Here is a 27,449-nt window from a genome sequence, read left to right as displayed (position 1 = left end):
TGCATCTGACAATCTACCGTTTCGAGTTGGTAATAAACAATCTTTTATAATTAATTTAGATGAAAAAAATAAGCCCGGAAGTCATTGGGTATCGGTATTTTTTACGAAAGATAAAAATTCTTGCATTTATTACGATAGTTATGGATTAAAACCGAGGAAAGCGAGTATCATCAGATTTATAAAACGAAATTCAAAAAAATATTGTTGGAATAATATTATTCATCAAAGTTTGTTTTCCTTAAACTGTGGTTATTTCTGCTTATATTTTTTATATAAAATTAATAGAAATCTATGTTTATCAGAACTGCATGTAACAGATAAATTTTATAACGATGAATTTGTTAAAAATTTTGTAAAAAATAATTTTCATTTATCAAAACCGATTGTAATAACCAATAACCAGTGTTGTAATTCAATAAAACAATCTATTTAAAATATAAAAATTGTGCTTTTATTTACAAAATTTACATTTCCTCCTCCACGATTTTCAGAATATGTCCGACAATTCTATATAATAAAAAAATATATATTCAGTATTTCTGAAATGCTATAATATTTAAAAACAAAATAAAATATTTTTACCTGTTTTCATAAAATACTTGTATGAAAAACAATCACATAATGAGCAGTGTGGGATGAATTCTTGGTGATAAGGACACGGGATTTTTATTTCCGAGGATTTTGGTACCCCGTATTTTTCTACATCTAACGCGTCAATTTTAAAAACGCGATCGCTCCCCCTCCTAATTAGGCATTTTTCAATTTGCCCGCCTTTAAAAAAAATGAAACCGTAATTTTTGAAAAATTACGGTTTCAAATTACGGCAATCAGTGGATACAACATTTTCATGTTGTATCCACTGATTGCCATCATTTTGATGGCAATCTGCCAAATACAGCTTATATAAGCCGTTACAAAACCTCACAGTTTTTTTATCACCGGGGGTTAATTTTTTCCATTGTATGTCGGGATGGAAAAAATTAAAAATCCCAAAATCCTCGCAATTAAATCCCACATACCCAATCTGTCTGGTTAAAAAACCATCATACAGTTGTAAGAGGGGCTCATTTTTAAATTGGAACCCCTCGCAATCGATTATAACCCCTGGTTTATCTAAATAATAAAAATTAATATATATATATATAATATTAATACTAAACACATATGAAAAAACTCACTATTCAGTTTCGCTAAATTCCAGCATTCGATTGTTGCCATTCTCTTCTGTAACAAGATTCTTCTACTACAAGATATGCTGCTATTCGAAATTATATCCCGAAAACTCAACCGCTATTTATAATAAACTAGGAGGAAAATACTGGTAGAGGATTTTCCTTAATAAACAACTTGACCCACAAAATAGGTAACAGGATTTTCCTCATTCAACTTGATAGGACATGTTAGGGGTGCGGATTAGGTTAATCTATCATATTTTTTTAAAAATTGCGTGTTCACACTATTTATTCGGAAAATACAACCATAATCATCTGATTCGCCGTGAATATCAAGCTGTTTTTATATATGCGTTAAACTTAGATATATCCAACAGAATTGTGTACTTTTTAGTTTCATTAAAAAATGTTTTCAATACTCAAAAATATAAAGAAGTTTTATTTAATACACACCTGTTTTAAGGTCTCCATCTCCGTCTTTTTTGTGGTGGCTCTTCTTCTTCTTCTTCTTCTGAGGAAGAAGAATTATCATCCGAGGATGAGGACTCAGATGAGGTAGAATCTTCCTCCTCATCTTCGGATGATGACTCATCGCTGCTATCACTAGGTTCTAGCGGAGAGCTAGGCCCTTCCGCTAGATTGTAATAGCAGGTAGAGTCTTCTTCCTCTCGGGGTGCAATTGCCCCAGCAGTAGCAGGTCTTTGATTTTTTGATGCCATCATCACCCACTGCTGCTGGCTTAGAAAACGGTCTCTAACCCTGTACGGGATGTAGACCGTCTCAGGGACAACAGCCATGACTAGGGGGGTTCCTTTATTTTTATCATAATTCCTCACCCCCCTAATCATAGCTCTATATCCGGCAATTGCACTTTTTTCATCAGCCACCACAATATTTTCCATGCTATATTCAAGAAAAAACGTTATATTATCCTCCTTAGAGGGTTTTGTGTTAGTTCTTATAGATTTAACAAAAATAATCTTTAGATATTAGTAAAAGAAATGAATCAGTCTTCTAAGGTCGATGACTCTCACGCAAAAACACCTGCGTCCTAGTTACAAGACGTTGTCATGACCTAGCAAAAACACCTGCGTCCTAGTTACAAGACGTTGTCATGACCTAGCAAAAACACCTGCGTCCTAGTTATAAGACGTTCCCATGACCTAGCAAAAACACCTGCGTCCTAGTTTAAAGACAGGACAAAGAAAACAAATTTTTCTTTATGACCTAACCTGTCAATAAGCATTACTTTGAAGAGGATGTACTGTAATTTTAGTTTCAACCGTCGCGTCTAACAGGGTTTGTAGGTCAGTAGCTGAGGATAAAAGTGGAGTAAATTTTTCTTAAACTTCACTCATCAACCGACTACCAGAGAAAAACTCATCTAAAAGAAAAACTTTCGCTAAAGGAAATCATGTCTGATATTGGTAAGTAAGTAACTTTATTTTAATAATAATAATAATAAATACCTTAATTTAAATTATAATTTTTTTATAAACTAATTGTAGAATTTGATTTTGATTTCGAAAAAAAAAATAATAAGAAAAGAGGTCCCAAGCCTAAAACAGCTGAGGCTGGTGAAAACAAAAAGACGAAATTTGATTTGGATCTGACTACCGAGAAAAGTAAGCAGATAAAAATTCCTGACTTTAAAGTTAAGATTAGCGAATCCGAGAGAATCGAGATACAGGAATTTCAGTCGAATTTCTATGTATGTATTACTAAAAGTAAGGGTGTATTTCCCCCAAACAAATTTAATATCAACGTAAAAGATTTTAGCAAGTATAAGCAAGCATTCAACGCAATGGGACAGCATTTGGAGGAATATACCAAATTTTAATAGTATGGTATAATGGTTTTTCTATACAAAATTATTGATTGTATAATGTTTTATAGTATGGTATAACAATTTTTAAAATTTGTGTGATGATATTCTAATTACGATTTTTATGTTTTATAGTATGGTATAACAATTTTTAAAATTTGTGTAATGATATTCTAATTACGATTTTTATGTTTTATAGTATGGTATAACAATTTTTAAAATTTGTGTGATGATATTCTAATTACGATTTTTATGTTTTATAGTATGGTATAACAATTTTTAAAATTTGTGTAATGATATTCTAATTACGATTTTTATGTTTTATAGTATGGTATAACAATTTTTAAAATTTGTGTAATGATATTCTAATTACGATTTTTATGTTTTATAGTATGGTATAACAATTTTTAAAATTTGTGTAATGATATTCTAATTACGATTTTTATGTTTTATAGTATGGTATAACAATTTTTAAAATTTGTGTAATGATATTCTAATTACGATTTTTAAAATGGTTTTATACAAAATTATTGATTGTATAATGTTTTATAGTATGGTTTTATACAAAATTATTGATTGTATAATGTTTTATAGTATGGTTTTATACAAAATTATTGATTGTATAATGTTTTATAGCATGGTAAAACAATTTTTAAAATTTGTGTAATTACGATTTTTTAAAAATGGTTTTCACATTTGTATTAAGAAAAAAAGCTTTCAAAGGGTATGTTAGAAGTTATAGAGCATTTATCTCTAATTATACAGATCCTAGTATTTTATTTGAAAATATTAGACATACTATTTATAATATTTTGACTAATGATGATTTAATTTCGAGGATGAAATTTTTATTAAATCTAAAGATAAAATTTATAAAATATTCAGAAAATGAAACTATTACGTATCAGGATGTGTTTTTCTCCAGTCGAGTAGAACATATTTTATCTCAGTATATGATCGATGAAAGGTTAACAAATGCTTTTGATACAATTTTAAACTTCATTGATCAGTTTATAAAAAACGGATCAGGGTGGATAATTAAGGAAATTATATTTTTAGATATTCATTTAGGAATTTATAAGGCTGAGAGTGGTGGATGTGGTAATATCATCCTACCAAAACATTTAATTAATAAGCGTTGTTTGTTGAATATTAAATGTAGTGATAATCAATGTTTTTTATACTGCGTAATTGCTAGTTTGTATCCAAATACTAACAACAAAAATTCGATTTATTCGTACAGGAAATTTTTGAAATATTTAAATACAAATACCCTAAAATTTCCAGTAAATATTAAAAATATTCCATCATTTGAAAAAAATAATAGTTTAAAAATTCAAGTATTTGGATATGAAAAAAAAATAATTTATCCTATTTATATAAGTAAATATCAGTTCGAAAAAGAAATTAATTTGTTATTATATAAATCCCATTATTTTCTAATTAGAAATTTTAACAGACTATTGTCAGAAAAATCAGGAATACGAAAATTTTGTAAACGATGTCTTATAGGCTTTCAAAGAAGCCATACTTTAAATGAGCATGTGAAAATATGTTCTAATTATAAATATCAGAAAGTTTCTACCCCGACTGGAGAAAGAGCGGTTGCTAAATTTACTAATTACGAGAAGCAATTATATCACCCCATAGTAATTTATGCTGATTTTGAATCGATTCTAGAAGAAGTTGATGTAAACGCTGTAGATCTAAATTCTAGTTTCACTAAAACTATTCAGATTCATAAACCTATATGTTATTCTATCGTTATTATAGAAAATGATGATGATTTATTCTATTCTAATTTTTATTGTGGTAAAGATGCTGTTAAGCATTTTTTATTTGATATCCAGAATCAATTAAAATTTTTATTAGATAAAATAAATAGTTATGTTGAAATGAATGTGGATACTATTCCCGATAATTACGAACATCGGTGTCATATATGTGAGGAGGGGTTTAATTATGATGATATCAGAGTAAGAGATCACGATCACTTAACAGGTGATTTTCGCGGAATAGCTCATAACCATTGTAATTTAAATTATAGATTCAAAAAATTTATTCCTATTATACTACATAATTTTACAGGTTATGACTCCCATCTGATTTTCAAAAATATTCCTCCTAAACTATTTTCGAGAATTCAGATTATCCCAGTTAATTCAGAAAAATTTACTACGTTTACTTTAGATCATTTCAAATTTATAGACAGTTTCCAATTTTTAAATTCTTCGCTAACTACTTTAACAGAAAATTTAAAAAATGCAAATTATAATTTTCCTATTTTTAATCAATTTTTCTATAATAACGAAAATAAAAATTTATTAAAAAGGAAAGGAATTTTCCCATATTCTTATTTTAAAAATGAGGATATTTTATACGAGAAATGTTTACCCCCAAAAAAATATTTTTATAACGAATTATCTGGAGAAAATATTAGCGATGATGATTATGATCATGCAAAATTAGTTTGGAAAAAATTTCGTTGTAAAAATTTTAAAGATTATTTAAAATTATATCAATATGTTGACACTTTATTACTAGCTGATATATTCCAAAATTTTAGAAAATTAAGTTTAAAATATTATAATTTAGATCCAGTATATTTCATAACAGCTCCAGACTTAACATGGAATTGTGGATTAAAAATGACAAAAATTCAACTCGAATTATTTAAAGATATTAATATGTACCTTTTTATTGAACAAGCAATTCGCGGCGGAATTAGCCTAACTTCGAAAAGATTCGCGAGGGCCAACAATCCTCTAATTCCAGAAACCTATGATAAAAATCAACGACATAACTATATTATTTCGATAGATGCTAATAATCTCTACGGATTTGTGATGAGTTCTTATTTACCTGTAAATAATTTCAGATGGTTATCTGAGGATGAGATAAATGCTTTAGACATTTGTAATATTCCCGATAGGAATAATATAGGCTATATTTTAGAGGTTGATTTAAATTATCCACCAAATGTTCATGACCGCCATAATGACTTACCATTAGCTCCTAATCATACATATATTCCATTCGATTTATTATCAAATTATCAAAAATCGGTATTAACTAAATTAAATTTAAAATATAATAATAATAATAAGAAATTAATTCCAACTTTGTTTGATAAACAAAATTATGTAATTCATTATAGAAATTTAAAATTTTATTTAGAAGAGGGTTTAATATTAACTAAAATTCATCGAGTGCTTGCATTTAATCAAGAACCATGGCTTAGAGATTATGTATTGTTTAATAATAAAAAACGGCAGGAATCAACGAATGATTTCGATAAAAGTTTTTTCAAGTTAATGAACAACAGTTTTTTCGGTAAAACCTGTCAGAATGTGAGAAAGCGTTTAAATTTAAAAACAGCCATGACTGAAAATCAATGTCGAAAGTATTTATCTCACTCAGCTCTCGAAAATTTCCAAATTATTAATGATAATCTCACGATTTTTAAAATGAAAAAAATTAACTTATGTTTGGATAAACCGATTTATATAGGATTTTGTGTATTAGAATTAAGTAAATTGCATATGTATCAAATATTTTATAAAATATTTAAAAATAAATATGGTGAAAATGTGAATTTGTTATATACAGATACTGATTCACTAACACTTCAAATTTATACGAATAATTTATATGATGACTTTAAATCATTTCCAGATATTTTTGATTTCAGCAACTACCCTAACACACATGAATTATTTGATGTAACAAATAAAAATAAGCTTGGATATTTTAAAGACGAGACAGCGTCTAAACCTATAATAGAATTTTGTTCATTAAAACCGAAAATGTATTCGTATATTTTCGATAATCAAAATAAAAAAACAGCTAAAGGAATTAAAAAATCTGTTGTTAAAACCTTTAACCACGAAAAATATAAAGAAGTTTTATTTAATACTGAGCTATTAAGACATCAGCAGTATGGTATTAAAAGTAAAAACCATATTGTAACAACATATCTTCAGAATAAAATATCACTCTCCCCGTTTTACGACAAAAAATTTATTTCTGATAATGGTATAGATGTGATATCGTTCGGACATTATACTTTTTATATTTAAATTCTTCCAGATTCTCTGATATCATCTCCCCCCCAATACGGTTACATATTATTGTACAAGAGGAAACGAAATTCAAAAACTTGTTTAATACATGGTGTTTCGAGTAAAACATATCGTTGTTTAAAACAAGCTGTAAATAAAGCTGGATTATTTAAATTACCAAATAATAAGAAATACTTTTGTAAATTTTTTGTATTGACTAACCAAATAACTATGATGTTATGTAATAATAATTTTATAAAATGTAGTTGTTCTAACTGTAATCGTACTTTTTAAAAATGTTGTAACCATGTTTATATATAATAAAACTATATCCTAATACAGAGTTTTTTTTATAGAATTCAAACACATTACACCACTCGAATGGGAAAAGTTTTCGAGTTTACCGATGGACGAAAATAATATCAAACGTTTTAAAAACTATATTAAATGGGGAATTATAAGCCAAAAAACTGATTTAAGCAGAGACTTCATTTCTGAATTTGCTGATAATTTAAACTGGGAGCTAATATGGAAAAATTATATATTCACCACTACGTTTATCGAAAAACATATTAAATACGCTAAATGGAATATAATTTCCGAACACCAATTATTAGACGAAGAATTCATGGATAAGTTTTCGGACTATCTTAATTGGGATAAAATAGCAAAATTTCAACTTCTCTCCGATAATTTTATTAAGAAATATATTGATAAATTAAATATGAGAATAGTTTTAAAATATCAGCGATTAAATACCGATACTCTACGGGAATTACAAGATTTTCTCCACTGGGATTTGGTTTCTCGTTATCAAATACTGAACGAAGATTTTATTCACGATTTTAAATACCATCTTTTCTGGTGTTATATTATTAAATATCAGAAACTAGATCATAAATATATCGCTGAAAACTCTCACAGTTTGTTATTCTACATACTTCAAGATATTAGTAATATTGTTGATGATATAATGGAAAAATTAAATAAATTCGATGAAGAAGAAGAAAAAGAAAATTAAAATCTGTAACATCGATTTTAAAGAAATAAAAAATAGTTAAAAGAGTCCATTGTTTTTAAATCTAGTAATTAATTATATTATCGTTGATAAAGAAAAAACTTACGTTCTGTGCGCGATGAGATGTCGGTACAAAAAGAAGTCTCTAAACAGAAATATTGAATGCGGAGAGGTACTTTTCAGTAGATTAATTAAAAAATGCAGCTGGGAGCTTAACTTCAGGGACTGTTTTGAGGGGTAGTAGAGAAAGATTTTTTTTATTATCAGAAAATTATTTTTGTACCCCAGAATGCATCATTTCTATACTACTTACATTGTAAACCAATTCCTCATGCACCCCAGACCCTGAGCTCCCCAGGCAACACACAAGCAGATAGAATGCAAGAAGACGTGGCTAATCAACGGGATATCCCCTATAACCTCAGACGGCGCAGGGTTGATTACGTCACCCTGAATCGTGGTCATTAAATGAAAAATGTGAAAAAAAATTTTTGTTTACTTTGGGGGGCATATGTGTCATCCTTGTATATATTGTTGGTCTGTATATATTGTGTTGGTCATCCTGTATATATTGTGTTATCATCATGTAAAAAAAAATTGTTTTCTTTCGCTTCTGCTTTATTTTTTTTTGTGTGTGTATGTATGTGTATATGTATATGTATATGTATATATATATATATATATTTGTATACTGTCAATGTTGTTATTGTAAACAAAAAAAATTGGGAAATTTTTTTGTGTTGTGTTTTAGACGGTTTTTGTATGGCAGCACGGTGTTGGTGGTGGAGGTGTTATATATGGCGGGGAACCAGAAATCCTGCATTCTGGTTCCTGGCATTCGAGTGGGAAGGTGCATCCGTCCAGTGTATTGTGTGGACTCTTTGTGTAAGCCACCACGTGCCAGGCCTACGCTGACTTCTCGTATTGTAATCTGAAATATAAAATTAGTTTAATCCTGTATTTTACTCGCCTGCTCCTTTCGTGTAAATCATTTTTATTCACCCCTGCGAATATCATCCCATAGATATTCGCAGATCCCGCAAATTACATGACTTCGTTCCGGCCTTGAATGAAGGTATAGACTTGAAAGACATTGTTCATTTCGATGCTAGCGTGGTGCGCGCGTTTTTACTATCGGATTGAAGACTTCTCTTCAATCCGATAGTAAATTCTCTTTTAAATTCAATTAAAAGAAATTAAAGTTAAAAGTAAGAAATGTAGAATAATTCCTATAGAAAACAGAAAAATTTTAATTAACATTCATTGGCTACCTCCAGTTCTATCGCACGAGTTAGTTAACTGACATTTTATAAACTTCGATAGAATCTTAAAGACTGAGCTCGTGAAATCGAATGTTCCTGGTCTGGAGCATGTGCTGACGAATAAATGTAGAATCTGGCTGGAACGTAAGCAAGGAATTTCTATCGAAAACTTACCATACTTCATAAGGGTTAAAGGCATGACCGGCTCGGTAGTGATCGCTGACAGACCGTTACTTTGCTATCGTTGCAAAGCTTTTGGTCATATCCAGAGCCGGCCCTACTGTAGGGCAAAAGGAGCAGCCGCTCCAGGCGCTAAGTCCTAGGGGGCGCATCAGTAGTAAAGAAAATTAAAGGGTATAAATTTGGGGCAACCAAGAGCAGTGACGTAGCGAGGGGGGGTGCAAAGGGGTGTATCATGCACCCGGCACCACTCGCAGAGGGGCGCCCAAATGGTCTCCAAGACAAACCATATGTGTTTATGAAGCGAGGAGGGGGCTCCAATAAAGTGTCATGCCCCGAGCGCCAGTTATGTTCGCTACGCTACTGACCAAGGGGGCGCCATAATAGAATCTCGCTCCATCCTAAAACTTGTCTCGGGCCGGCACTGGTCATATCAGACGTAACTGTATTGCTAAAAAATGTGAAAATTGTCATAGATTCGGGCACTTAACTGAAACGTGTCTAGGAAAAACGACCGCTTCGGTCGTGGCTACAAGTAGCACGTGGTCCGATATTGTAGACAAAGAGTTCGATAACAATAGTTTAGCACGTGAAGAAAATACACTGTCATTATCAGCAATGGATATGCCCGCGGCAGTTACTATTGTCGAAAATAACAGAAGTGTTAAAATTTCGAGGAATACACTAATTACTGCCGAAGGGCAAAACTCTTCAGGTAGTGATTCATCACCTGAAAGTATCCTCGACAAACCAAGGGAAAAAAACGCAGGAGGAAATTTAACTGTACCCCATTCGTTTAACCTCAACGAGGACAGGGGTAGAAGAGAAAATTACATCGTAAAAAACAGCTTAGATTGTGCAGTTTTAACTGCGTTTGTTCATTCGGTGACAGTACAAGCGGAGGAGTAATAATATTAATAAAAAAAACATCGAAATTATACATACTGCTAGCAACAACCAGGATCGTATAGCAATGTGTGACATGGCGTTTTGCGATGAAATCGCATGAGTAATTGCGATTTATTTTCCACCTAATAACTCGAAACCGGATCGAATTTATATCAGAACTGGAGGAGTTAATGGAAGTCCCATTCAAGATTAACATTGGGGGTGATTTTAACTTCATCAAATCAGATCTAGACAGAATCGGCACAACTTCAAACGAGCCCGAGAAAAAGCGCTTTAAGCGATTCAAAGCGAAACATGACCTGACAGTTATATGGCAGTATCTTTTTCCAAACAAAAGAGAATACACGTTTCATCAAAACAAAGCTCACTCCCGGTTAGACAGATTTTATTTAACAAACAATCTTGTTGCAATGTCAACCACCTTCTCACCAGTCAGACCATAGCTTTGTGAAACTCTCGGTTGATTTTACGTCACAGGGAATTTCTCCGGTAAACAAAACTAACACGAATTGGAAGCTAAACGTTTCCTTGCTCAATGATGTTGACTTTCTTGCCAAGATTACATCCAAGATCCTATTCGATCAACAACACGAGAACCCCGTTAAATGGTGGCAAAAACTTAAAAATTTCTCAAAACGGATTGCGATTCAAAATAGCTCGCAACGAAAAGCAGAAGCCAAACAACAGCGACGGGAATGAAGAAATAAACTAAAAGAAGCGATAGAGAAAAATATAATGAACCCAGGCAGTCACAGAGAGGAAATCCAAAGTGCCAAAGACAAACTTAGGCACATACAGAATAGGAAGCGGATTCATCCGCTCTCGGACAGAGCTCCACAGCATGGAGGGTAAACTTACGAAACGCTTCTATCAACTAAAAAGAAAGCTTATAAAAAGTAAAACAATTAAGGAATTAATTAAACGCAAACGGAAGTGTCACTACAGACAACAGAGTAATACAGTCAGCATATCTCAAGTAGTACAAAAGCCTGTTTTCCAAGAAACAATACCATTCCGAAAATGCAAAAAAATTTATTCCTCCATTGCCTGTACTATCGCCCGGCAGAAGCAGCTCCTTAAACGAAGATATTACATATAATGAATGCCTGTGTATACTAAAATCCATGCCCAAAAATAAAGCTCCGGGACCGGATGATTACCTGTGGAATTTTACAAGCGATTCTTTCCGCTTATCGGTGAAAAGCTGGCGCTGATGTTTAACTCATTTATCTCTGATAATTTTAGCCAAGGGATAATAACGCTCATTCCGAAATCCAAAAATGCGGCTGAACTAAAAGAAATTAACAATTGGAGACCTATATCCCTTCTAAACACCAACTATAAAATACTAACAAAAATCTTAGTGTAAGGCCAATGAAATAGCCTCCGCAAAAGGGAAAGATACAAGAAGTAAAAAGTTTGTTAAGTTAAATCGTCAAGAAAGCAAATTATATAAGTATCGAATCGGCGATACCGGACTTTGAAGTCAGCGCTCATAAAGAATAACGGGAAAAACAAAATTTTAGATATAAAAGGAGAAAATTTAAAATATTAAAGTTAAGACTCAGTTTAGAAAGCAAAACGAAACTACAAAAAAAAAAAAAACCAAAAAGCATAGGTGTCATAATCAACAATTAAACGCGATCAGATTCGAAAGGATGGTGTCGGATAAACCATCTCCAGCCAACCTTTCCTGCAAGCTTTACGAAGCTCTATTTACACTTGGAGACAGGTGGATGACCAATTGGAAAACAGTGATGTAAGATCTATCCAATTAGTAAGAAGCCGATCGCAAAACCCTATAAAAACGCAAAATTCAAGGACAACAAGACTTCCACTAAGCTTCCACTAGACTTCTGTTGTGTTCGTGTCGTCTCCGCTTATTTTTGTACCTCCATTCTTCTTTTTGTGTACCGACGTTAGAGACTTTGAACTTTTTTTCTCTCAACACTGTCCAGGGACCCCGACGACGCTAGACCAGATCACCGCCGAAAACTCCGACGACGCAAGACCAGCAACGACGTCGAAAATTTCCAACAACACAGGACCTTGCCAACGAGAGACTTTATGTAAGCATTATTGTCCGAAATAAACGGTTTACCTTTGTAGAACACTTGTCTTTGTTGCCTTTAAAAACCATCACCCACATACGCGTAGACCTTAGACCATCCCACGGTAGGGAATAAAAATCTTCCCCCCAATCAACGTTCTTACATTAGCTAACCGTTTACAAAAAGTGAGCCCTGAGCTCATTCACCCCCGTATTCACCAACGCGAGTTAGAGAGAGTTGACGAACTTGAGTTTAGATGTAACTTGAAGTGAGATTACGAGTTACTCTTCTTTCGTATTCAGATAAAAGTTTAACTCTAGAGTTTCGCTACTCTAGAGTTAATATTTTAAAATAATCCTGCGTTCGAAATTAAACAAGTCTCCTTTCGTAAGCAGAGTCTTAATTGGTTGAAAACAAACACGTGTATGAACCAGGGAAGAGATGAATAGAATAGAATAAAATAGAAACACGTGTGGAAAATGGCAGAAAGTGAAATGGAAAACAGTGCACGCGGTAATTTTTCTAATTTTGAGAAAGAAATTCTACTCAAATTAGTCGAAAAATATAAATCGATCATTGAAAACAAAAAAACAAATGCAATTTCTTCCAAACAGAAGAGAGGCACATGGAAAGAACTAACAAAGGAATTCAATGGTATCCGGGTGTCACCCTTAGAAAAACCAAACAGTTATGGGACTGTTATAAGAATTTAAAAAAGAAAGCCGTGAAAGAACAGGCACAAAAAAAACCGAATTATTTAAAACAGGAGGAAAAAACCTTCCTCCTGTTTTAAATAATTCGGATGTAACGGCTGAAAAACTCCTGTCAATGAGCGTTTGAACTCAGCCTTTACATAATGGCTTTGATAGTGATGCCCAACCTAATACAAGTAAGTATTAAAGCATTATAATTTATAATTTTTTAATTTTGAATTAATTAGTAATATATTTTAATAGAAGAAATAGCTACAACTTCAGTAGTGAATGATCAACATATAGGCCTTTCTGTATCTGTATCTGAAGTAAGTCAATGTTTATTTAGTTATCAATAAATTACTTTATAATACTTAAATGACAATTGTGCAAATATTTATAGTATACATGAATAATACTTAATATATAAAGTCTACTTCACTATACAATACACAATGAAAATATACATACATTTTATGTATAAACTAGATCTAAAATTTAAACTACATCATGTAATTTAAATGTAAAATTATAATATTTAATATATGAATTATATGAAAGTTTAAACTGTATGTACTATTCAAATTCTGTACGTCTTAATAATTTGAAATACAGTGAAAACTGCTTAGGCAACCACCTGCATTCGACGGGCACCTGTCAAAACGGGCAAAAATTTCTGGCACCGAATAGTTTATCAATAGAGTCTTCATATAAGTTACCTGTATTAAATGACCACCTGTGTAACGCGACCGCGAGCATCGATTTTTTATCCAAAATAACATAAACAACTGTAATAAGCGACCACTTCCACGAATATATCTGGTCTAAAGTATTGTTCAACAACGTTTCCCCCCTCCTAATATTGTGAAGGTCCAAACAAAACCCTTTTTTTGTTTTAGAACTGTAAACCTTGGAATTTTCCTTATAAAAGGAAAAAAAGGAGAACCTCTGCGGTCAATGACCGAGACGCTCTCCCCGAGTAAGAAAAAAAACAGAATGTTAAAATATCAATAAACGAAATCTCCTTTATTTGTTAAAAGGTAATTCTATAGACATTCATATCAACAAGACGGAAAGAAGAGATGTTTCTTATCACCCCTTTGATTGCACGTGACACGTGGTTACAGCAATAAATTGCCTCGTTCATAGTAAAACGCGACGTTTGATATAAACAATAACTAGATAGTTGACCAGGTTAAAGAAATTATTGTCAGATGATTGTTAATTTATGGATGAAGGCCATCAAACCTATAGAAATTTATATCATAAAATCATATCATCTTGACACCAATAACAATAAATTAAACAAACTTCTCTGAGTCAGTTGTCCAAACTAGCTAGATCCAAAAATCAACACACTAGCAGGTGTGCGGATAAATCATTAATAACGTCATAGTTCTCACCCCCTCGAAATTGGTATAAAGAGGGCTTGGCCCAGATATCGGGGTAGCTTTCAAGAAAACAGCAACCAAGGGATTAACTACCTTCAACACTGACCATCGACACCGGACGTATAAGCAAAAAGGCTCGTCTATCTACAAATTAGTAAGTAGAATTCTTTCCCTTCTCTCAGGTGGACTGGGGCTAATTCCTAAATAGATATTAAGAGAGATCAAATAATATCCTCTATCGTAAATATGCGAGATGTATGCCGAAAAACAGCCTATTGTAACCTTGGTTAGAGATTAGCAGTATTATTAATTATTGTAACCTTTTCATATATATCATTAGTTAAATTAAATATATATATATATTATCTTAAATATGTGTGTTTACTCATACTCGGTAAACTCCTTATCGACTTATCCGCGACCTCCCACTCGATTTTTGCCCTCCTAAATTGCCATCCACTGACCCTGTGAGCAGGACTCACCTTCCCGTTGTCGGAAAACGGTTTAAGCTTTGATGCTAAAACCCCGATTCTCACAATATAATGAATTAGTCTAAACGGTCGTTCGAACCCACCTCGGACACTGCTCCCACCCTCGAAATTAGGTGCAGGTGTTAACGAATTAGTCTAGCAACAAAAGAAATTCATTTCAGTTTGTTCCAAATTGTCCGAAAAAGAAAAGAAATGCGAAGTGCTGTCGTTAGAAGATCGTGTTAAAGTTATCACAACAGCAATTAGCGGCGAAGTTTAACTGTGAGAAAACGAAATTGGTTTTACCATAGACCTACAGTATTTTCCTTGGGGTATAAAATATTATACACGATACAATTAATTGACTGATCTCATCGTTTGATAAAATTTATTTTTATTTATTTATTTATTTTGAAGCTGATATACAGTACATGTGCAATAAATGGTTTCTGTATCAACCTACTTTATTTCCACTTTATATTTAGAAAAATAATATCCAAGTAATTTTCACACGCAAAATATTCAAAAAACAATAAACGCAATAATGAAAAAATCAGTTTTACAGGCAACCTTCCTTTTTCGAATGTAATGAAATCGTATTATGAGAAAAAATAATAAAATCATTTTATTATTAATAATTTTCTTGTTGTACTTAAGAAAATATTAAAAAATACAGTATTTTTAAAGTTAAACTAACGAAAACCAAAACCAAAACCAAAGTGATGTAGAGATACGATGCACTTGTATATCGATGACGTAATACACTTTACTGAGGAGTGAACGAAAAAAAATCAAGTTGACTTAATTAAGTCAAAAAAAAAAGAAAGTGTGCATTATAATCGAGAATATGCGACTATTGTATTAATCTTTAACATATTGATATTAAATCTGTCTTACAAAATCATGACGACTCCTGTAAATCAAGTTATCCGTTAACAATAAAATACAATACCAATATAGCCCTATCGTTGAAAAAGTTTGTTCATTTTTGCTCACCTCGAGTTTTGCTTAGTAGAAATGGCTAAAAAGTGCGCAAAATACGTTCAGAAATACGGTATTACGATACCACCTGTATTGGACAACCACCTGTCTAAAAGACCACTTTTTGAAGGAACTGTAGGTGGTCTCCATAGACAGGTTTTACTGTATTGTTTTAAGTTACACATTCTTTCATTTAACATTTCATAAATCAAAAAAGTCTAGATAATTTTCAATTACAAATGTATTGCAAGTTTTAGTAGTGAATGATCAACATATAGGCCTTTCTGTATCTGTATCTGAAGTAAGTCAATGTTTATTTAGTTATCAATAAATTACTTTATAATACTTAAATGACAATTGTGCAAATATTTATAGTATACATGAATAATACTTAATATATAAAGTCTNATTTAACATTTCATAAATCAAAAAAGTCTAGATAATTTTCAATTACAAATGTATTGCAAGTTTTAAAAGAACTAATATTAATACTGTATTAGTAATAGTAGTTAGTAATATCGTTTTAATACCAAGTTCACATATTTTTCAAATAACAATTTTTCATCTTGCAGGTTTCAGCTATACCACAAATCATTGATGTGATAGAACCAGCTGAAGAATTTAATATAGAAGAATTTCATAACACTGATAATCAGCAGGTAAATCCTAAGAATAATTATATTCCGTAAAAGTTCTGTTTAGCTTATAATGAAATAATTATCTTCCAATCAGAGTTCTACCAATGTGAAAAGTATTCAGCGACCGCGAGCATCGATTTTTTATCCAAAATAACATAAACAACTGTAATAAGCGACCACTTCCACGAATATATCTGGTCTAAAGTATTNTTCTGAATTATTGCATCTTTTTCACAAAACCTTGAACATTTCTGGTATTTACATAGTTGTACAGGCACATCTGAAGTTAAAACATGCGCATTATCATCATCATGAAATACTGCTATACTTTCATCTTCTAGTGCAATATTGTGAAGAACTATAATATGCACTGCATTCTGCAAATTGTACTGTAGTCCAATAGAAAGGCATGGGAAACGTATGTCATAAACCATATTGCCTTCCAACAGGATTCCTGTCTACTGTTCATTTGCTTGGTGAAATAAAACTGCCAAATTTTTTACTTATACTGATTTAGCTAACTCTTAAGCAAAATTTATGGCCCTGAAAAGGGCCTTTAAATTTAATAATAATGTCTGAAATATGTTTGTGTGTGAAGCGGCCCGAATCAAGAACAATAAAGTAAATCAACAAAATTATAATATTAACTATAAAATAGTTTTAACAAAGAAACCCTCCATTTTCCCTTTTTGTTATTTCGAAATTTCCGAGGGAGGATGTTCTTCTTTCCGTCCCCGGAGTAACTTCCTTTCCCAACAGAACCCGCCACTGAATCACCTGGAACTTAATCAAAAAAATTCTGTAATTGGTGAAACCCGATCACGAGACCAGAAGGTATAAACGAGAGGTGAGAACCGACAGGGGGGTTGACTTCGACTGACACGAGCCAAGTCGTCCATGCCCTACCTCGCCCGGGAAGATGGTCTAGATCTTGCCGCAAAGAAGCCTAGAAAACTAATTCGAATCAACGGAGGTATGACCAAATATAGTAAACTCTCTCTCGGCGCGGTTACTTCAAATTACGTGCAAATAGTTCATCCCTGTATGTTAGGATAGTATGTTTAAATAAATGTTTGTTTTGTTGTTAAACGTCGTCTTTACTTCGAGTATCGATCACACTTTTTCCGACGACCCCTCTCACCTCCTCCACTCGACCTGACAAAAGAATCCTGACTTTCCGGGATAGGAAAAACCCATAAACAAGCCATCCACTGACCAGTGGGCAGTTCTCACCAAACTGTTGCCTAGCAAAAAGAGGTAGGATGAAGTCGTACCTGTTTTTGCTAGGCAACAGCTTGGTGACAGGCTACCCGCATTTGCATTACCTTAAAAGATTATGCAAACATTTCAAAAGTTAAATTCTAATGAAATCTGCTATTAATGCATTTCTCTTTGCAAATCCAGCTGCATTCTGACTTCTGACAACAGGCAGTGGAACATCTTCATTCATGGAAATAACAAATTCTGTTGGAACTGTCATATTTTCATGTGAAATTGCAATGTTGTGAAGCACTGCAGTGGCAACTATGACAGCCATAGCATTTTGAAGGTTGCAATGTAAACCTACTGATAAACAGGGAAAACGTCGTTTCCATAAACCATATTGCCATTCCACTGTGTTCCGTGCTTTTATGTCGCATCTGTTATATCTTTCAAAGAAAAAGTAATTAAAATTAATTTTGAAATATATATGATCATTTAAAACTATATTATGCATTAAATATATTTTAATAATATATATTATAAAACTAATAACTACTTAATTATTAATAACTAATAATTAATTAATATTTAATTTATTGGCAATATGGTGACACCGGCCAAGAAATATAAGGAATATAGGAAATTGGCATTGAAGTTAATACAGGCGGATAGTAAGATGAAATTTCTTAAGCAATGTCTGCTTAACAAGGTTTCCCAATGTCCATTTATAAAATAAGTATTCCAAAAAAATGTACTTTGTTGAAAGAAAAAATTAGAAAAGACTGTCTACGTAAATCCATCAGAATCGCAAAAAATAAAAAGTATGGAATATTATAAGATCTCATTGCATTAAAAAATGAAATTAACCACCGGAAAGTCTCAATGATTTTAATGCGAAAGTGGTTGGGTTGACAGAAAAGGTACAAAAAAGTTTAAGGAAAAGATATATCAAGAAGATGACATGGATCTTGAGTAAACAAGTAACAAAAAAGTAAAAAACAAAAGTATCATTGCCTTTTGTTTTATGAGACCAAGTCCACATTCGAATTAAAATCAAGGAAATTCTACAAAAAGGTCCTAACTTTGTTCCGGAACATGAAAACTTATGGCAAACTTCAGTAGCGGAAATGGAGAGAGGATTGTTAGAATTTAACAAGTTAGAAAGGAATTTTTTCCGATGGAAGACTGTTCTTAGGGATCAGTCGAGAGTAGGTCGTCAACAGGTCAAGACGTTCTTTTCATCGCTCCTATTTTCGTAAAGGTTGGTTCCGGAAATATTTATCGGATTTTATTGTCTGATACATCGTTGGATAGCATATTTGATCACGGTCAGTTTGATACCAACATTGTTTGGCTAGCTTTTTTAGAGGGGAAGTTATGGGTTAGTAAATTTAGTATTTTACAATCGGTTTTAGCAGGGTGTTCTTATTTGAAAGGGGGGCATGCTTATATTGTTTTGTTTGTTAGGTAAGAGGTCATAGTATCAAAATTTGGTGTCTTTTGGCTCAAATTTAACTGTTCTAGCTTAGTTTTAATATATATATATTTATTTTATCAGCATTCTGGGAAAGTCTTTGTTCCGATTTTCTTTGTTCGTTACAAAGGACTAACGGTCGTCGTGGTTATTGTCTTTCTAACGGTCTTTTATCGATCGTTCTATTGTTCTTTAACCATTTGTAACGGTTTCTTTTGCTTCTGTAAGTTGTTTTATTCATAAAAATAAAATAATTAATAATATCTGTTAATAATTTATACATCTGGCACTTAGAATTTAATTTTGGCTTTTGGGTTTTAATTGCCCATAATTAGAAAGGGTTTTAATGGCTAATAACAGTATTACGGGTTTTAACAGTCTATCTGTGTAATTTAATTTTTATAGTTTTAAGGTTTTTTGTAAGCAGGATTATTTAATGTAAACAAGATAGTGTACTGGCATTTTTCTTAATTATTTGGTTTAGAGGTTTGTGAGATCCGGAATTTTTACCGATTATTTGCCGATTCAATGTCCCGTATTTGCCTAAAAACTTAATCAAACTTTCCTTTAACTTACTAAAAGGAGAAAAGAAAAATGGCTATCGCCCCTTTCTATTCAAGGTAAACATCCGTTCATTTCGAAACTAATCCCACATTCCAACTGCTAAGTTGATAGTTAGCATGGTCCCAGGAACAACGCTGACCCATCTGCATACCTTTTACCTCACAACAATCAATCACGTGACCATTCTCCCACGCCGATCTTATAAAAACCCCTTCCTTCCCCTCCTCGGGGGAGTCGTTCTAGAGCAGGTGCCAGAAGAAGAAGATAACTTTAAAATAGTGTCCTTTTAAACAGTGAACTTTCCTAAATCAAAGATTTAATTTTTTAAACAGTGAACTTTCCTAAATTAAAGATTGGAGAATTTTCCTCAGTGGATAACAGATCAAGAGGTATGGAACCAATTATTGTAAGCTCTCTCTCGGTCTCTCCGCGTTTTAGGGACGCGAACTAGTTGTTGTATCAGGTCAGTCCATAAGTTAGTGCGCATTAGTAGCATGTATGGGTTTCGCGATTATTTATTACCAGATCGATCAGATTCCGAACCTGTCGAAACTTGTCATCGCTTGACCGTTGTATTCTTCAGTTTGTCACCAAATTTTGTAAAGATCAGACGCATATTAGTACCGATAAAAAATGAATATCGATAACGCATATAAACGTGCTGTGTTATATTTTTTCTTTTTGAGTGGTGAAACTGCCAGATCGGCAGCAATAAAAATTAATAGTGTACATGGTGCACATACTATTAGTGTGAGGAGTGCCCAGAAATGGTTCGAAAAATTTAAACTTGGAAAAAGCAACATTAATGATAAACCCCGTTCAGGATGTCCTGTCGATTTTGATAACGACGTTCTTAAAAATCTTGTGGAGTCAGAGCCATATTTAACAGTGGATCAGATCGCAGAAAAGATGCATTCATCTCATGGGACAGTCTTTCGCCATTTAAAGGAGATTGGAAAAGTATCCAAGCTGGGAAAGTGGGTACCACATGACCTGTCAGAAGCCAATTGCCAGCAGCGATTAAACATCTGCATTTCCCTTCTATCGCGCTTTGAAAGAGAGCCATTTTTAGACCGTTTGGTAACAGGTGACGAAAAGTGGGTTATTTATGATAATGTCACCAGAAAAAGACAGCGGACAGACAAAGATAAGCAGCCAATTTCAACACCAAAGGCGTCTTTACATCCCAAAAAGGTTCTGCTAAGTGTGTGGTGGGATATGTATGGTGTCATTTATTATGAATTGTTAGAACCAAATAAAACCATTAATGCAGATGTATACAGTGAACAACTTTGCCGTTTAAATTCAGAATTGATTAAAAAACGCTCGCGATTGGTGAATATGAAGAAAGTGTTGTTCCACCATGATAACGCTAGACAGCATATGGCTCGAAAAACGCTGCAAAAAATTAATGAACTGAATTGGGAGCTTTTGCCGCATCCTGCATACTCCCCAGATATTGCCTCAAGTGATTTTCAGTTATTTCGTGCTTTACAAAATTTTTGCCAAAGCAAAAACTTCAATTCTAAACAGGATATACAAAATGAACTCAGAAGTTTTTTTGCTTCAAAACAACAATCTTTTTACGCCAGTAAAATAAAAAAGCTACCAGAAAGATGGCGAGATATTGTAGATAGCGGAGGAAAATATATCATAGATTAAAATGTTAAATTGTGTTTTATTTACACCATTTAAAAATTTCGCCAAAATGCGCACAAACTTTTGGACTGACCTGATACTATCTGAAACTTGCTTTAAATAAATTGTTAATTTTTATGTTATATCTGGCCTCCTCGTTTACTCGTATATCGCCTGTCGTCTCACCGACACACTCCTCCCTCCGCCACTTGACCCGAAACATTAAAGCCCATTACTGCGGGAAAAAAAATCCTTCCACCCATCCTGACAGTGAAAAGGTTTAACAACCTGTTGCCGGATCGAGAGACCTGAGAACCAATTTGTGAACCACCGTCCCGGTGGTTCACAAATTGGTTCTCAGGAGTGGGGTTTCGACTTTTTCGGAACTTCAGTGAGGCGAACAAAAAGGGCTATATACTAGTAACATTCAAATTGAGTTAGGATTAGGTATTACTTTCCTACATTAGGGACAGTAATTGACAGATAATGGAGGGCAAACCACAACCTGCGGCTGGGCCAGGCAACCCTAATCCAAACCCTACGCCGAATCCCATCACATTGGGAGGTCTAGGCGGCATCAAACCTTTGTAACCCATGTTTTCAGGAGAAGCAGGAGGCCTGAGAGTAACCGATTTTTTCGACTCATTAGCAGATGTCACCAAGATGGCTGCTTGGTCGAAGGCACAGATGTTGGCGGTTGCGAAACTGAAACTTACGGGGATAGCCTCAGAAATTCTCCGGAAGGATCGCTGGATTAAGATGGTGAATGAATTTGACGAGTTCAAGCGGTTAATGCTGGAGCGCTTTAGACGGAAACCTTTCCCAGTTAAATTAAACAAATTCTATACTTGCATTCAGACAAGGGACGAAGATGTGCAAGTGTATGCCACTCGTCTCCAATCCCTCGCTATGGAAATCGTGATCTCGCCAGAGCCGGATGCTAACGCGGAGGAAACCGCTCTCATACAGAGGGTTCAGGCTAAAGAGCTCGATGAACGACTGAAGGCTCAATTTTTAAACGGGATTGACCCCCGCATACGAGAACGGACGATGTCTCGGGAGCCCGCTACATTCAATGATGCGCTAAAGGCCGCTATTAGCGAGGAGATGATAGATAATATTACGGCACGTCCACAGGGGATCCTGCGCACTGTTAGGGAATGTGACCAATCGACAAACTCCTCTCCTTCACCCAATGACATACAACAATTAACAGCAGCAATGGAGGAGTTGAAAACGCGAATGGACGGTTTGACTCGAGCCCCTTCTCGACTCAACTCTGGAAATGTGCCATTTAATCGAAATCAGCGAGGAAATATTAATAGTAGAGCATATCCTACTCCCGCTTTTAGGCGTAACAAATATCAGTCGTATAATCGACCTAATCAATCGAATAACTGACCTAACCAAAATTGGACACAGAATTTTCCTGCTCACCGAGAAAATCATAATGATAATCAAACCGCCCTCCCACGAAACGACTCCCCACGGCAAAACAATGTGAGACCTGATCCAAATCGAGTCCGATTTCGATTGCAACCTACGAAACCAACGCAAACCCGTTGGAAAGGTAATGTGCAAAGCGTCAAAGGTCGACGACCTCAAAGTTTTCCTATAAGCGGTACTAACTTACCTTATCCTACAAATGAGCCCAAGCGGGAATCTCCTATAGAGCGACATCAGCATAATAATAAAACTCTCCTAAAACGAAATCGAAAAATATAGCTTCACTTGATGACGTGGCATATTTAGCACTAGATATAGGATATATTTAATTGTTATATTGGAGGAAAATTGGCAGTAGTGCAAATAGATACAGGAGCCAAGGTATCTCTCTTATCTAAAACGTTTGTGGACTCTATCAAAGAGAAAATACAATCCATAGATAGGAATAAAGAAACGGATTTGCTACAGGCCACCCTATACAAACATATGGTATAATATATCCTACCTACAAAATAGGGAATTTACGATTCCTGTTTGTGTGTTGTCTAGTAGACATAGATGTTACCTGCCCATGTGACGGAATTATCAGTCGGGATATGATTACTGAAAAAGGTTTCCTTATTGATTTAAAAGCGGGAGAAATGATTATCCCTCCCCAAATAGAGAGCTCTGATAGACAGGACAAAGAGCCCGGGAAAATTGGAGGGAGAAGACTAAATGACCAGGGGAAAAATCAAATTAAAGGGGATATAGCCCAATCTTTGTAAGGAACGGAGGAGGGCAAGGAAGTAGTGTTAGTAGAACCGTGTCGACTTCCTCCCCGGACAGAGAATATAGTAACGGCCAAGATTATGGGAGTTAAACAGAATAAGAATATTGGAGTGATAGAGACCAGCCACTTCCCACAGGAAGGGATGACGGAAGCCAATCTCTTGGTTACCCCCAATAAAAAAGGGCAAGTTCCCATCCGTCTCATCAATACTACTTACAAAACAATTAAACTAGAGAAAGGCGTCAAAGTGGGCACTTTTTTTGACGCGATAGAAGAACATAATCCTGTGGATATCATTAAGGAGGGAAAAACTGCAACTTTGTCAAAATCAGAATTTGACCTACTTTTTGACTAGACAGGTATTCCTAAACAGGAGAAACAAAGCCTTTCAGCCCTACTATATAAATACCGACACATTTTTGCCTTGGACGATTATAATTTAGGATATTGTAATTTAGTGCAACATAAAATTGATACAGGTGATGCAGCCCCGATTTACTCTCCTCCTTATAGAATTCCCTATGCCCAACGGCAACAATTAAATGAAATCATTGACAGCCTTTTGGCCCATAACATTATTGAACATTCTACTTCTCCTTGGAGTTCGGCCGCTCTCCTGGTGAAAAAAAAAGATGGCAGTCTTCGTCTGGTGATCGACTATCGGAAGCTTAATAAAATTACAAAAGTAGACCCTTATCCTCTCCCCCTGGTGCAAGAATCTCTTAGTCTAATGGGACAAGCGAAATATTTTTCTACAATGGATACAATTTCCGGATTTTGGCAATTAAGTGTGTGCAATAAGGAGAAGATAGCCTTCTCTACCCCTGATGGGCATTTATCAATGGAACCGCTGTTCGATGGGTTTACATAATTTGCCTGCAGCCTTTGAATGTATGATGGACTTCGTATTGCATGGTCTGAAGGGAAAGACATGTCTTGTCTATATGGACGACATTTTGACTTTCAGTCCAAACTTTCCTACTCGTCTTAAACGATTAGAACAAATTTTCCTACGATTAGGAGAAGCAGGGATCAAATTAAAACCTAAGAAATGCCATTTCCTACAACGCCAAATAAAATTTCTTGGACATGAAATTTCCAAACACGGGATAAAACCCGATTCTGATAAGATCAGATGTGTTATGACTTTTCCTCAACCAGAAAATTAGCGAGAGATCCGATCCTTTTTAGATCTAACCGGATATTATCGAAGACATGTTGATGCTTATGCTCAACTTGCTAAACCTTTAACAGACCTGCTCCGGAAAGGGGTACCGTTTGAATGGGGACCAAATCAACAAAAAAGTTTTGATAAACTTAAGAAAATTCTGACGTCAGCACCCTTATTAAAATCTCCTGACTTTTCAAACCATTTATCCTTGCTACTGATGCCTCAAATTCAGCCCTTGGAGCTGTATTGTCACAGGAAGAGAACGGCAAGAAGAAACCGATAGCTTACGCAAGTCGATTACTCAGGAAAACTGAACTTAATTACAGCACCACTAAGAAGGAGTGCTTGGCCACATTGTGGGCAGGCAGATATTTTAAACCTTACCTATATGGACGAAAATTTACAATCATTACCGACCACTTCGATGGCTACTAGATTGTAAAGATTCTTCAATGAATTCAAGGTTATCTCGCTGGATTATTTTCCTTCAGGAATTCGACTTTGACGTCATACATAAGGCTGGAAACTCTCACAAAAATCCCGATGCCTTCAGTCGGATTCCCATTCGACAAATAAAAGATGTTGAACCTATTTTCTCTGTTACTCAAATCGCCAACCTACAACAAAGTAATGAACGATGGAGTCCCCTTATACAAGCTTTGAAAGAAGGAGAAACGGTAGGATCTTATAATAACTTTTCCTTAGAAGATTTTTATCTAAATGACGAAGGAGCACTTTGCCATAAAGGCACCAATAAACGCCAAGCTGATTGGTGGAAACAAATTGTCGTGCCTACTAATCTTAAAGCAGTGGTTCTCAACAGGGGGTACATGTACCCCTAGGGGTACAATCGTACATCAAAGGGGTACATCTAACTTTCATTATAAAATGGCGTATGTTAATCAATTTGCTGTAAATTATTAACAAGAAACGACAAAAACTTGCTTTAAAATATCCCAGTATGAACACCGATTTCCCTTTTAACAGTCCAAACAACTTGTTTATCCACTTGATTTGTGCTGTTAGTGCCGAGTGAACCTGTAGTCTAGTAAAATTATGATTTAATCGAGAATTAATTTTAGAATAGAAAATTTTTTTTTTCTATTCTATAATTATTGCTAGATAACATTGGGGCTTTTCGTGTTTTTCTGGATTACTGGTATTAGGAATAACGAGACCTGGATCGTTCCCCCACCATGCAATGCGTGTCACTGCATGCGTGCATTACTTGATATTTTGCAAATTTAGACGTTACGTTCGTTATAAGAATTAAAAGATTCTTGTATCGTTCTGCACTTTAAAAATTCGCAGCCATTACTTTCAAGGTCAGTACACAATTATAATTTTTATTTAATTAATTCTTCGTTAGGTGTGGGATCTTTTTTTAGGGCTCGTTTTTAGTTTGTATTCGCTTGTGCCAATAAATATACATGGCCTATGAGTCGACCAAAATGACTGCCATAACGGGTACAGCGTACCTGACAACATACGAGAGTTACTTGTGTGTCGTCTTTTGAATTTAATTAATTATAACCCTTAAGCCTATAACCCGAGTTATCTGAAGCATAGGCCTTAAGGGCCTCATAAAAAAGTGCCTTGACTTATAACCTTCTCAAAAATGTATGGATCAGCATATATACATCGTTATCTACGTTCTCTGCAAATTTCATGAATTATTTTTGGCGCGAAAATATTTTATGACGATTTATTAATTAGGTAATTAATAGGGCTATTGTTGTTTTATGGGAGTTTTTTATCAAATTAATTAAATCGTTCCAAACTTATATTTGTCCAATTTAACTTCGGTAAAAATTTTTAAAATTCTATTGGATGTTTTTTGTTCGATAAATTTTTTTCTTATACCTTTTTTCGGACCCCTTGTGTCGGGATAAAAATCGTCTGTCAGACGGTTTTCTCGCGCTTTTCCAATCTTACAACGAACGACAGTTGTCGCCATAGAAACGGCAATCAGACCACTTTTGGAGACTTGACCGCTGATTGGTTGAGCGACATCAGACCATCGACGGACGTCTTGTAGAGCTACGCAGCGCTGATTGGTCGAATCCAATTCTGCTTCAATCCGTATAAGAGGATGAAGTTGTGGTGGAGAGTTCAGTTTACTTTGGACACATGAAGTGGACTCAGGTTTGACTTTAGTTCGCCTAGGACAGTGTTTTTCAACCTGTGGGTCGCGACCCCCAGGTGGGTCGCAAAGCCATACACGGGGGGTCGCGGGTAAAAGAAAAAGACAAGTGTTTGTAGGTCCTACACTACAATAAAAAAAACTACAATTTCAGTGAGAAAGCTGTACCTGTTTATTTTACAGTACAATTAGTTTTTTGATCGATATTTAAATCTCAACAGAAAGAAAATTAAATACGTAGTTTTTAAAATCACTGACATAGTTTTAATATGCCGTGGGAGGTCGCCAGAATTTTTTAACTTGTAAAGCGGTCGCGTATTCAAGAAGGTTGAAAAACACTGGCCTAGGATACATCAAAGGAACACACGTTCGTTCCAACTTCGCCTAA

The 27,449-nt window shown here is 34.2% G+C and overlaps 2 protein-coding genes and 1 long non-coding RNA gene across 3 annotated transcripts; 2 read left to right on the top strand and 1 right to left on the bottom strand.

Annotated features, from left to right (window-relative positions):
• Positions 1-428: 428 nt before the first annotated feature.
• LOC111620035 lies at positions 429-880 on the bottom strand. Its single transcript, XR_002755853.1, has 2 exons — positions 583-880; positions 429-507 (listed from the first exon to the last, which is right to left on the bottom strand). It is a non-coding gene; the product is annotated as an uncharacterized LOC111620035 (long non-coding RNA).
• A 2,774-nt stretch (positions 881-3,654) lies between these two features.
• LOC111620034 lies at positions 3,655-7,586 on the top strand. Its single transcript, XM_023361880.1, has one exon. It carries the CDS (start codon positions 3,681-3,683, stop codon positions 7,074-7,076), a length of 3,396 nt encoding a protein of 1,131 aa, XP_023217648.1. The 5' UTR covers positions 3,655-3,680; the 3' UTR covers positions 7,077-7,586.
• Positions 7,587-20,524: 12,938 nt separating this feature from the next.
• On the top strand, positions 20,525-21,553 carry LOC111620057 (histone-lysine N-methyltransferase SETMAR-like). The gene has a single exon (XM_023361900.1). It carries the CDS (start codon positions 20,525-20,527, stop codon positions 21,551-21,553), a length of 1,029 nt encoding a protein of 342 aa, XP_023217668.1.
• Positions 21,554-27,449: the final 5,896 nt, after the last annotated feature.

Source organism: Centruroides sculpturatus, unplaced genomic scaffold (assembly GCF_000671375.1).
Source record: "Centruroides sculpturatus isolate CEXI.00-Female unplaced genomic scaffold, Cexi_2.0 scaffold12, whole genome shotgun sequence".
NCBI lineage: Eukaryota > Metazoa > Arthropoda > Arachnida > Scorpiones > Buthidae > Centruroides > Centruroides sculpturatus.
Note: the sequence above shows the minus strand (reverse complement) of the source record. Positions and strands in the feature narration are given on the sequence as shown.